Below are 13,516 nucleotides of genomic sequence, written 5' to 3' on the forward strand. Positions count from 1 at the left end.
GCCCCTTAATTGGGAAAACAAGAAGTGGGTACTCTAAATTTATAAAATAAAAAAAAGATAGGAGAAGTTAGGACTATTTTCCTTGAAGAAAAGGCCAAGAAAAGATTTGATAGGAGTTATTCAAATCATGAGGGGTATTACAGAGTAGAGAGGGAGAAACTGTTCCTATTTATGAATGGGTCGAGAACGAGAGGGCACAAATTTAAAGAAAGCTGTAAAAAAAAGCAAAAGTGATATGAGAGAAAAACCTTTTCCCACAGCGAGTGGTTAAGGTCTAGAATGCACTGCCTGAGAGTATGATAGAGGCCCCCACAACCCAAAGATGTGCACGGTAGGTGATTGATCATGCTAATTGCCCTTAATTGGGGGAAAAAATGAATTGCGTACTCTAAATTTATTTAAAAGAAATAAATAGCTCCACCCACAATATCAGCTTTGGGTTGAGAGCAATGAATGAAATGATAATGGCAAGAACAACTTATGTTTATACTGCTCTTTTAACACAATAAAACATCCCAACATGCTTCACAAGAACATTATAAAGCAAAGTATATCACTGAGACATATGTTTAGCCGAAATCAATGAAAGCTTGGTCAAAGAGGTCAGTTTTACTCGTTGTACTTGACTGTACTCGTTGGAATTTAGAAGGATGAGGGGGGATCTTATAGAAACATATAAGATTATGAAGGGAATAGATAGGATAGATGCGGGCAGGTTGTTTCTACTGGCGGGTGAAAGCAGAACTAGGGGGCATAGCCTCAAAATAAGGGGAAGTAGATTTAGGACTGAGTTTAGGAGGAACTTCTTCACCCAAAGGGTTGTGAATCTATGGAATTCCTTACCCAGTGAAGCAGTAGAGGCTCCTTCATTAAATGTTTTTAAGATAAAGATAGATAGTTTTTTGAAGAATAAAGCGATTAAGCGTTATGGTGTTCGGGCCGGAAAGTGGAGCTGAGTCCACAAAAGATCAGCCATGATCTCATTGAATGGTGGAGCAGGCTCGAGGGGCCAGATGGCCTACTCCTGCTCCTAGTTCTTATGTTCTTATGTTTTAAGGTGCGCCTTAAAGAAAGAACGAAAGCAAAGATAGAGATTGAAAATGTATCAGGAGGGTATTCCAGAAACTAGGGCTTAGGCAGCTGAGTAATGCACAAGAGGCCAGAATCAGAAGAGCACAGATATCTCGGAGGGTTATGGGGCTGGCTGAGAGTTTTAAAATCAAGGCGGGGCTTGACTGGGGGCTAATGAAAGTCAGCCGGCACAGGGCTGTTTGGGGAATGGGTCTTGCCGCAAGTAAAGACACAGGCAACAGAGTTTTGGATGACTTCAAGTTTACGAAGGAGAGCATGTGGGAGACCAACCAGGATGGCATTGGAATAGTCAGGTCCAGAAATAATGAATGTATGATGAGGGTTTCAACAGCTGAGAAGGCCTGAAGTCAGGTAATATTGCAGAGGTCTAAGTAGATTGTCTTGGTGCAAAATAGAACAACAGAAAAGCATTGTACTGTTCTGTTTATAGTAAATGGTGAGTTGTTCATCAGAAGGAGATGCTGAGAAATTCTTTAATAAGCTGTTTAAAATACCAGTTATTCTTAAGAAGTGCTGCTCAGCATTAGGCACATTTTGGATCATAGATCAGGGATTGCTGAGTCTGTTAGAGTGATAACATTGGCCACCAGCCAAACCAATGGAGCAACAGGATTTCGCTGCTGTGGCAGACAGCGTGTATATGGCTGTAATTTAATCTCTGGATTTATATGATATCTAGAAATTACCAAAATATAGCTTTTTAAGACCCTCTAGACTAAAGTATAGAGAGCAGTTGGTCATTGCCACCCATTCAGTGCTCTATAAGTTATTGTATCAAACAGTTAAATACATAATGGAAGTATTACAAATATTCAAAATATGAAATTTACTTTTTGGGGAAGTCGAGTGTGTAGAAACCAGGCAGGATTTTATATTCACAAATTGGGCGGGCTATCCTACCCTGTGTGAATGTAAATTAGGGTGTTATAGCGTTGGATTGGCGATATGATATCATCACACCAGTCTTCCAAATTATGGAAGACAAGCAGGCGCCCGAATTGGCAGCCGTCCCGCCATTTTGGAACTACTAATTAACAAGTTATTAAACTAGCATATTCTTCCCATATCTGCGTGGGTCTCAACCCGACAACCCAAAGATGTGCAGGGTAGGTGGATTAAATTGCCCCTTAGTTGGAAAAAAAAAGAACTGGGCAGTTTAAATTTATTTTTTTTAAATGAAAAGACAAGCTAAACTTGTTAACAATCCAGTTGTCCCCAATTTTTCCATGCCCACTGCATTTTTAGGGCTTTGGATGAGGTGGCACAAGGGCTGAAGAAAAGGCCTGCCACTGGGACCATAGGACCATAACAAAAAAGGAACAGGAGTAGGCCGTTCTGCACCTCGAGCCTGCTGTGTCATTCAATGGCTGATCTGCCATGCTTCACTTCCATTTTCCTGCCCTTTCCCCATAACCCTTGATTCCTTCACTGACCAAGAATCTATCTATCTCAGTCTTAAACATACCCAAGGACTCTGCCTCCACAGCTCTCTGTGGCAACAAGTTCCAAAGACTCACAACGCTCAGAGAAAAAAATCCCTCATCGCAATGTTAAATTGGCACCCCTTTATTCTGAGACTATGCCGTCTGGTCCTAGATTCTCACATGAGGGTAACCATCCTCCCAGCACTTACCCATCCCTCGTGGGACAGATTTAGGAAAGTTCAGCTCAGTGAATCATTAAGAACATAGAATGCTTTATCACAAGTGGCTAACAAAATTCCATTTAAATGGAATTGGATATATATTGAAAAAAGGAAATATAAAGTGATACAGGAAAAGATAGGGATAGCTTCAGTTGAGGTGTGATGAACCAAATGGCCTCCTCCTATACTGTAGGACTGTCGTGTGTAACTCAGCTTTCACTGGTAGGATGGTGCAGCATCAGAGAGGTTATTACAATGCCATAAAGAGTGGTTGAATACAACTAAAGGGTTCTTTAATGCCTCTGCTAGGACTAGTTTGGGTTTAGTGTCATCGAGAAGCCTAGTTGAGAAGGACTGGCCAGCGGCCTAATGGGAAAATATGTGGTGTGGCGCTGAACCTTTACAAGTCAGAAGATTTGACTATTAATTCCCAATTGTGACTAAGTTACTTGGCTTGAGCCAGGACACAACAAGAAGAAATTGCTTTTTTCTAAAAAAATTTCACATAATGAAACAAGATGCTTTACTGGGATATCTGGAGATGTGAGCAGGAAGATGGAGAGAAGTTATGGGCAGAGACCCAAAGACATGGTCAAAACAGGCAGATTTTACGGAAGCTTTTGAACGTTGAGACGGGGGTAACAAAACAGAAGAATTTGAGAAAAGAATTCCAAAATGCAATGGCATGGTGCCTGAAAAGTCTGTCACCAATGGTAGAGTATAGGGGAGGGTGTTAGACAGCGAACCAGAATCAGGTGTCGAAAAGGTATTCTGGGACGTTAGCCTCTGTATCCTTCCGTTTGGAGTGGCAAAATCAGCCACAACCTTCCATTGAGAGACCCCTGCTGAAAAGTGTATAGGTATGCACAATGGGTGAAGACAGAATTATACTTTGTTCTGAAGCCCTCCACAGTGGTATAGTTTCCTGGCACTCACTGTCTGGACTCATTGTGACCATTTGGGCAAGGTATCATTCAGGGGTCTTCGATAGAAGATTCCCAAAAAGGAGCACGATGCGAGAAATTGATAAACAGTGGCTTATTAGATGCCAAACTTATGTTTAAAATGCATAGAGCAAACTGGTCCTTAAGCAGAAATCGGGTCTTATTGGAGTTATTCTTAATGTGTGGGCTTTTATCGGTGTAAAATGTGACTCACTAGAAGCCATGTCACTGTACATCAGAAAAACTTCACATCACCAGGAGTTGACCTTTATTATTAGTTGTACAGTGCACAATGTTTATACTGAGCACACTAAATGTAAGTGTTAGCACTGAGAGTACAAGATTGAACTAACAGGTTGGCTCAGTTTAATAAACGCCTCCCAGTGAGCTTCAGGGTTTCATTTCTATGGGAAAATATTTTAAGGATTTAAAAAAAAATAATAAGTAAAACAAACATGCTTTTTTCCCGTTCTATTGGATCCATTCCAGTGTGTGCAGGAGAATTGTTTCTGCAAATGCTGGAATTACTTATCAGGCTGATTTCCATCAGTCTGCAGCTGTATAGTACATGGAGTCAGATTCTGGGTTTCTGAAAGATGGAGAGTTATGGGAACAAGCTGTTTGGTGATAACTGACACCCAGATGCTGATTGCAAGAAGACCTGAGGCCTACGAAGCGCCTGTTTGTAGAGGGAATTGGGTCGTGATGGGGTGAATAACAAACGTGGAAGATGTTTGACTGAATCCCAAGGCTGTAGTCCTTCTGGCCGTGGCAGCTTAGGTGGTGAATGACAGGAACTTTGCTATTCTCTGGAGACTATGTGATCTCACCTGACCTTTGACCATAATGATCTTTGGCATCTGCAGCCATTATTCTAAGCTGTCAAGAGCGAAAAATAATTTATAAGTACACATTTAAAAGGAGCACCCCAAGAAAAAGAAAGATCACTGGGGTGGATTTTCAAGAACTTAAATTTGGACAAACCCTGTCAAATAAATAGGATCCCTCCATGCCATATCTCAAGTTTCTACTTCCTCTTTTGACAAGACATCATAATCAGATGAAACCATGGGAAGCTCCACCGGACTGTGGCATTCTCTGATTTGCTTTGAAAATTCGAGATTTAAATTTTATTTTTGGTCAAATTGAAAGCATTCACTAACTTATTTTTAAAATTTAGATTACCCAATACTGTTTTTCAATTAAGGGCAATTTAGTGTGGCCAATCCACCTAACCTGCACATCTTTGGGTTGTGGGGGTGAAACCCACACAGACACAGGGAGAATGTGCAAACTCCATACAGACAGTGACCAGGGCCGGGATCGAACCTCGGTCTTCAGCGCCGTGAGGCAGCAGTACTAACCACTGTGCCACCGTGGCACCCTAGCATTAACTAACCTGGACATCATTCAGTCCTTTATATGCTGTTCACAGTTTTCATTTACGTATGCTACAGCTGTAGATTTTTTTATTGAGTTATTCATCCTCCTGGGTATTTACTGCTCAGTTTTTTTCCCCCCCTTCGCATTCCTGTCTTATTCAAGACCAGGCTCCAAGCCCATTGCACATGGAACTCTTAAGCAATCAGCAAAAGGCCAACCAGACTGAAGTGTCTTCTCTGGGCCAGTCAGTTGATTCTGGGAACCCAATGGAGTGGAGTAAATAAACCAGCATGGGTATTCCAAGGTGCTGATCCAAAGTGGAAAAGGCTTTAAATGCAGCCCATTTAATTGAAGGAGTCTGTGAATATTTGATCTCAAGATTTTCCCTAATTGTTTCCATTTTTTCAAACGAGATTCTTTGGAGCAGGCTCGAAGGGCTGAATGGTCTCCTCCAGCTTATATTTCTCAGTGCAAAAACATAAAAATGTGCTTTTGCCGCACATCTCATCAGGCGAGTACAATTTGGTTAAGAGCCTTGATTCCAAAATAATACTTCCACCACTATTCGTGAAAGACCAGGTCGGAATGGTTGATTCTTCAACAGAATCATTGTAAGACTAATTTGGACATTTTGTTTTGGAACATGATTCTTATTCACCTTTTTATTGATGTTTCAAAAAATTTGTGTCACCATTTTTGCCCTTGGAAAAACATTTTTCTTTCCACAATAGTTACCTGGGTACATTCAATGCGCAGTGTATTACTGGGTCATATGTAGAGCAGGAAGTTGCCCCAGTTAATCCATGGTCCGTTGTGAGCTCGCAGTGTCAGCCAAGGAGGCAGTGAGTATGCCATAAAGAGCCCCCGTGTCCTCTTCTCAGATAATATTGGCAGCCTGGGGCGAAATTCTCACCAATTCACATATGGACATCATTCAGCTTGATTCTTTGCATTTCAATCAGTGGTGGGAATGATGACTGACTTTTGCCCTCCTTCCGCACCCGTTGAGGTCCATTGGAACATATCAGCTCTTACTATGGTTTAGATCAACCAACTCACTGGGACCTTCTGCGTAGGGCTCAGCTATGCACTTCTTTTATTAACTTACCTTTTGAGGCGCCCTTGCTCCTCAAAGAACAATTGTGACTTTTTGAATCTTAGAGGGATTTTCTTCACTACCAATTGGAGGCCTTAAAATATTTGTCCAAATTCTTTTTGTGTACATGTTTCAAAGATGGAGTAATACTGCTATGTTTAACTTCTCATTTTAACTTTTCCTTGTAGGTAGCACACCAGACTGTGCCTCAGAATTCCTCCCAAAATATCCACGCCTTTTCCACCACCACCCTTAATGATATCATGAAATCTTTTTCCGATGTCAGCGGTATTCGAGTTGCTGGAGGGTACTTGCTAATGGTGAGCATGTTTTTACTTCTTGATATCTGTTTAGAGTTAACATCAATTCTGACTGTAATGGGATCAAAAACTTAAAGAAATCTACAGGCACAGAGGGTACAGTTTTGTGGAAATTCAACTTTCAGGTCTATATCCTAGGCTTAAATTCAGCTGAGATTCATATTGTTAGGGGAATAATCAACAATGGTAACACTAAAGTATTGCGACTTCAGAAGACATTCGTCATTTATCAATATCATCTGAACCATCAGATTTGTAACATTCTTAAAGTGTAGTCTATTCAGTGTATTTATCTGTAGCAACATATCCACATATTAATACACTCTACCTGTCTCAACTCTTCTATTGTAAATTTCAATATACATTTTTATGATGGAATAATGTGCATCTATTGATGGTGATTTTGTAGATGCATTACCAACTCCTGAAACTGTACTTCCGAGCTCAGTGTTTACATTTGGCTATTTAACTGAATAATATAAATTGAAGTATCTTCTCTCAAAATAAGGATAGATTATATGACTAAAACTGGGGATTGAATTGTGTAGGTGTCCTGAGCCGATTGTCATCTATTTGCTAAACTGGTTTTTTTTTTTGACATTGGATTGGATTTGTTTAGTCACATGTACCGAGGTACAGGGGAAAGTATTTTTCTGCGAGCAGCTCAAACAGATCATTAAGTACATGAAAAGAAAACAAAAAAAAAACATAATAGGGCAACAAAAGGTACACAAGGTAAATACATAGACACCGGCATCAGGTGAAGCATACAGGAGTGTAGTATTAATCAGGTCAGTCCATAGAGGATCGTTTAGGAATCTAGGGCAGGATTCTCCCGCCGGGTTGGAGAATCGCCGGGGGGTGGCGTGAATCCTGCCCCGAAGCCGGCTGCCGAATTCTCCAGTGCCGGGGTTTTGACGGGGGCGGGAATTGCCCCACGGCAGCCGCTGGCAGCGCTCCCCCCCGGCGATTCTCCGGCCTGCAATGGGCCGAGTGGCTGCCCGTTTTCGGCCAGTCCCACCGGCGTAAATCAAACCAGGTCCGTACCGGTGGGACCTGGCTCTACGAGCAGCCTGCAGAGTCCTTGGGGGGGGGGGGGGGGAGCGGGGAGATCTGACCCCTGGGGGCCCCCACAATGGTCTGGCCTGCCATCGGGGCCCACTGATCTGCGGGCGGGCCTGTGCCATGGGGGCACTCTTTCCATCCACGCTGGCTGCTGTCACCCTCCACCAGGGCCGGCGTGGAGAAGAACCCCCCTGCGCATGCACTGGGATGAAGTCAGCACACGCAGGCGTTCCCGCGCATGCGCCGGCCGGCGGAGGCCCTTCGGCACCGGTTGGCGCGGTGCCAAGCCTTCCACGCTGGCTAGCACGGCGTCAACCCCGCTGGTGCTGGCTTGGCCCCTGAAGGTGCGGAGGATTTCACACATTCCGGGCGGCCCGACGCTGGAGTGGTTCACGCCATTTCTCGGCGACGGTACGGCCAGCCCTGCCGGGTAGAGGAGAATCCCTGCCCTAGTAACAGTGGGGAAGAAGCTGTTTTTGAATCTGTTTGTGCGTGTTCTCAGACTTTTGTATCTCCTGCCCAATGGAAGAAGTTGGAAGAGTGAGTAAACCGGGTGGGAGGGATCTTTGATTATGCTGCCCGCTCTCCCCATGCAGCAGGAGGTGTAGATGGAGTCAATGGATGGGAGGCAGGTTCGTGTGATGGAAACTCCACATGGACAGTGACCTGGGACCGGGATCGAACCAGGGTCCCCGGCGCAGTGGGGCAGCAGTGCAAACCACTGCTCCACCGTGCTGCCCAAATATCCATAATTTAAGCTTAGATGGAAGGATGCCAATGACAAAAGATATTGGAGACATGAAAGATGCTCCGTAAATTAAGCTTTATTTCCTTAAAATGATACCCACGATCCTGAACTACAGAAAAAAATCCTACTTGAAATGAAAATGAAATGATAATCGCTTATTGTCACAAGTAGGCTTCAAATGAAGTTACTGTGAAAAGCCCCTAGTCGCCACATTCCAGCGCCTGTTTGGGGAGGCTGGTACGGGAATTGAACCGTGCTGCTGGCCTGCCTTGGTCTGCTTTCAAAGCCAGCGATTTAGCCCTGTGCTAAACAGCCTCATTTTGCCTTCTGACACATGAACAGTCAAGACCAAAGGGAGATATGTGCCTCTAAATGTGCCTCATAACCAACAAATTACTTTGAGGTGTAGCCACTGTTGTTATGTATGCAAAGATGACACCAGTCTCCAAGGCACCGTAAGCAGCAAATGAATAAAATAAGCTGTGTGGTGTTTGTTAAGAGACAAATATTGACCAGGACACAGGGAGAACATCGTCCTCTTTTCAATACCATATGGCATGAATGGCTAGGGCCTCAGTTTACCAACATAACCAAATATCTTCAATAATGCAGCACTCACTCAGTTTCCCATGTGTTCACCTATGATGCCAATCTTCACCTGAAGCATTAACACGTCTGTTCTCTCCACAGATCTCCACTGACTGTCTTACATTTATTTCCAGTTTATGTTTTTGTTTTATTCTTTGTTCATTGTACGCTGATCATTTTTTTTTTCCAACTCCATTAGTTGGCATATGCTTGTGTGACCATGCTGAGGTGGGACTGTTCGAAATCCCAAGGGGCTGTGGGCCTGGCTGGAGTTCTGTTGGTGGCATTATCAGTAGCTTCAGGACTTGGGCTGTGTTCACTCCTGGGAATTTCATTCAATGCTGCAACGACCCAGGTACATAATTCCATCTCTCCCTCACCCTCCCAAAAGGGCTACAGCCCAGCATTTCTGTACTGAGTTCATTATCATTGTCAGAAGGGGAAGGTGAATTTTATGCAGAACAGATTGTGTGTGTAATATTAATCATTTTTTTTCCGTCTTCTGGATCTAGGTATTACCATTTCTGGCTCTGGGTATTGGTGTCGATGATATGTTTCTACTGGCTCACGCATTCACTGAAACTGGTCAAAATAAGAACATTCCTTTCAAGGTAAAGATGAAAGTATGCGTAATACTGCAATACAATATTACCTTCTTTCCTTGTGATTACACTTGGATAGTCAGAAGAACATTACAAAAGAACATTATAAATCAGAAGAACATTCTGAACTGATAGAGTATGATGCTTTGTGAACATGTTTGAACGGGTTGGTAAATAGAAGAAATGGAGAATTCAACTTGTTTGCTGATAGTCAAGAGTACCTTCGATGTGAGCATTGGAGAAGTGGTTACACCACTTGTTCTTGTCCACTTGGAGATTACCCTAATATAAGTGTGCTGAATTCACATGGCTTGGAATATTTCTTACTGGACATCCCCATCAAAACCTCCAATTTCATATCATAGAATTTACAGTGCAGAAGGAGGCCATTCGGCCCATCGAGTCTGCACCAGCTCTTAGAAAGAGCACCCCACCCAAGGTCAACACCTCCACCTTATCCCCATAACCCAGTAAACCCACCCAACACTAAGCGCAATTTTGGACACTAAGGGCAATTTATCATGGCCAATCCACCTAACCTGTACATCTTTGGACTGTGGGAGGAAACCGGAGCACCCGGAGGAAACCCACGCACACACGGGGAGGATGTGCACACAGACAGTGACCCAAGCGGAATCGAACCTGGGACCCTGGAGCTGTGAAGCAATTGTGCAATCCACAATTGTCACCGAATAAACAAACTCACGTTGGGATTGTCACAGGACTCCACACTAAAAGCAACAAAGATTTTAAACTTAGCATTTAATTAAAAAGGAATTCTACATGTGAGTCTGCATACAGGTCTGAATGTGTATGTGTGTGTCTTTGTGCACTTGCTCAGTCTTGCCTGCAAGTATGATGGAACTTTGCAGTTTGAAACTTTTATGCTGCTTTTCACTGATGATTTTATTTTGTGTTACAGGACAGGACGGGCGAATGCTTGAGGCGGACAGGGACCAGTGTTGCCCTCACATCCATTAATAACATAATCGCTTTCTTTATGGCTGCTCTGATCCCCATTCCTGCACTCCGTGCTTTTTCCTTACAGGTAGGTGAATCATATGAAGTGCCTTGATCGCATATAATGTGCTCAGCATAATGGTTGTGCTTTATTAAATTAAAAATTTACAATATGTGTATTTGTGCTGTGTGTGTGTGTGTGTGTGTGTGGGGGGGGGGGGCGGGGGGGGGGTTGTGATGAGGGTGGATTAGGGCCTCTAGAAATTATTTTGCTGCAGGTGTTGTACGCTTCCTTGAATTTATCTTCACCACCCCTGTTGCTTACCTGCAGGGCGGGCTTCACTGCTTAAAAAAAAAATGAGACAGCTTGTCATTAGGTGTGGGGAGTGATACACCATCAATAATACCACAGGGGGAAAGGTTGAATTTGGCATCTCCCGAAATGGTGAATTGATTGAAAAGAAAAAAGTTGCAGTTTTGAAGGATTGGCACAGCAGCAGGGTACTTGCTTTCCCTGGCATTTGCACAGGATTTGGAAGTTTAAAAAAAAAAAATTTAGAGTAGCCAATTATTTTTCTTTTCCAATTAAGGGGCAATTTAACGTGGCCAATCCACCTAACCAGCACATCTTTGGGTTGTGGGGGTGAAACCCACGCACACATGGGGAGAACGTGCAAACTCCACACGGACAGTGACCCAGGGCCGGGATTCGAACCTGGGTCCTCAGCACCGCAGTCCCAGTGCTAACCACCACTCCACATGCCCCCCTTTGGGATTTGGAAGTTGACACATCTTTACGCAAATGAAAGGCTATCAAGGGAACCAAACGTCAGGCACAACTTTGATTCCCTCCTCCTACAAAGCTAACCATTTTCCGCCAGAGAATGTCTTTGGACCAACTGCTGGTTGGTTGCAATTTCTTGTCGCAGCTGTCTCCGTAAAGAAAATAGTGCCAATATTAATTTATAAAACATTTAACTTCAGGGCAGCAAGACGTAGTTCTCCTTTGGAAACTGACTCCTGTAGTCAAACTGTTGGCTAAATTGGAGTCACATTGGAAGCCAATGTAAAGTACTCCATAGTTATATAGTTCACTAGATTAATAATGTAATATTTGAAAAGGCATCAGCTGGACATGCTAAGAGAAGGCACTAAAACAAAAGCTAAATGTTGCACTTGTTGGATATCTGGAAAAAAGACATAAATGCTTACCACTTTTGCCATCAATCGCATTCCTACTCTGACCTCTCTATCCTCGACATCTCACACCATTGTTCCAGGAGGTTCAACACAAGCTCAGAGAGCAACATCTCCTCTGGCACAATGCGTGATAGTGAGTTTTGTAACCTGCAATTCTGCACGTGTTGCCATATCACCTAGTCTAAGGCTACACGCACAGGAGGAAGAAACAGTTGATGTTTATCTTGAATTTCATTTGAAGGGACGGTCATTTTAGTTGAAACATCATAGCGTGCACAATGTGAAACATTTCAACAGGACTTGCTTGTTTCCAAGTTAGATGTAGATTTGTTCTTTTGAAGAAGGTTTTTTTTTTTAAAAAGGGCAAGACGATATAAATAAGTCTTATAAACTATCCAATCCTTTTGGCACTGATATTAAAATTGGATTATTATCTATTTCTTTGGAGAGATTAAATGAGGCTTTATCTTTCTTTGTAAAATTGTCTTTTAGAGGAGCACTGGGCAGGGGAAGGATTATTGTCATATGGCACTAGTGATTTGTAGAGCAAGATGAGTTCCATTTCCTTTTTTAAAAATGTTTTTTTTGGAAGGAAAGGCTAAGGAAAATATCATTGAATTCTTATATTAAATCAAATTAAATTTCCATTAAATAATTGTTTTTTTCTTGTAAATCACGCCTGAAAAAAGTGCATTTATTTACATGCTGAAGGCAATTGTATTGAAAACACAGTCCTACTGGCCGACTGTAAAACTAGTGGCTTAGCAAAGCCTGGGAGTCACTGATTGAAAACAATACAATGGGAATTAAATAGCAAGAACCTGACAGGCTCGAACACTGAGCCAGCCTTTAAACAGGCTTCTAAATTGCACAGCCTAGGTAGTTGGCATAAATGATGGGATATATCATCTACAACTCAGCTCCAGCTATGTGATCTGCCTGAGCTTACTGGGTGGTCTGGGAGATAATAACATACTATAATGTCTGCCTCAGGCAACCCCACCCCCTGTTTTTTCACTTACATCAGACTGCTGTGACCTTAGGAGTCTCTTTCAGATTAATGTTTATGTAGAGGAGGGGTGTGGAAAGGGGGCATTTTTGGGAAAGGGGGTGATTTCTTGCTTCAAATCCTTTTAGTGATTTAATATTTTCTTTGGCTTAGTACATGGATTTAGTGAGGTCTGGAAGTGGGTTGTAGTACAACTTACCTAAAGCTAGAAATATCTTGGTTAGAAATCAGAAACTGCTGTTCTCAGAACACTTTGCCTGAGGCCTAGGGTCTACAGTGAAGCTATAGGTTTACAACTGTGCTTCTTTCAAATCTTAAAGGGACATCTTCGCTAGTAAGCAGTCTTGCAGGACAGCATAGCAATTAGTAAGCAAAACAGAAGCACTGTGAGAAAACAACACCAATTACATTTGATACTATAGAAATATATTTTACTTAGTAACAGAAATAATGCCAGGTACAGTGTGGAAATACTGCCAGGTACTGTGTGGAAATACATCTCTTCACAATATGGGGGCACAGAAGTGGAGTTTTCATGTGGGCTGCTGATTTGCATTAAGAATGAAAGCCTCTCTCCTTACATTCCCCCACCTCATCAATATCCAGAGATTTTCAAAGTTCTAGTTTTACATATTTTGAAATCTAAACAGCAGCCTGCACTCGTACTGAAATATTATTAATATCTCCTGTTTGCTCTTGTTCCTCCTGCCCCTCACAGGCTGCAATTGTTGTGGTGTTCAACTTTGCTATGGTGCTCCTCATCTTTCCTGCCATTTTAAGCTTGGACCTTCATCGGCGGGAAGATAAAAGGCTGGATATTTTCTGCTGCTTTTCCAGGTGAGTGTTCCTTTCAGCATAAAGTTC

General features: G+C 42.6%; 1 protein-coding gene across 2 annotated transcripts in view; it reads left to right on the plus strand.

Annotated features, from left to right (window-relative positions):
* ptch2 (patched 2) overlaps positions 1-13,516 on the plus strand; it is a 142,605-nt gene that overhangs the window by 79,321 nt on the left and 49,768 nt on the right. For both annotated transcript variants that reach the window (XM_072510730.1, XM_072510731.1), the window contains 5 exons: positions 6,349-6,480; positions 9,081-9,236; positions 9,394-9,492; positions 10,406-10,531; positions 13,371-13,489. In XM_072510730.1, the coding sequence (XP_072366831.1) occupies positions 6,349-6,480; positions 9,081-9,236; positions 9,394-9,492; positions 10,406-10,531; positions 13,371-13,489 (632 nt within the window). The remainder of the gene's footprint in view (positions 1-6,348; positions 6,481-9,080; positions 9,237-9,393; positions 9,493-10,405; positions 10,532-13,370; positions 13,490-13,516) is intronic.

This window comes from Scyliorhinus torazame, chromosome 7 (assembly GCF_047496885.1).
Source record: "Scyliorhinus torazame isolate Kashiwa2021f chromosome 7, sScyTor2.1, whole genome shotgun sequence".
NCBI classification, from domain to species: domain Eukaryota; kingdom Metazoa; phylum Chordata; class Chondrichthyes; order Carcharhiniformes; family Scyliorhinidae; genus Scyliorhinus; species Scyliorhinus torazame.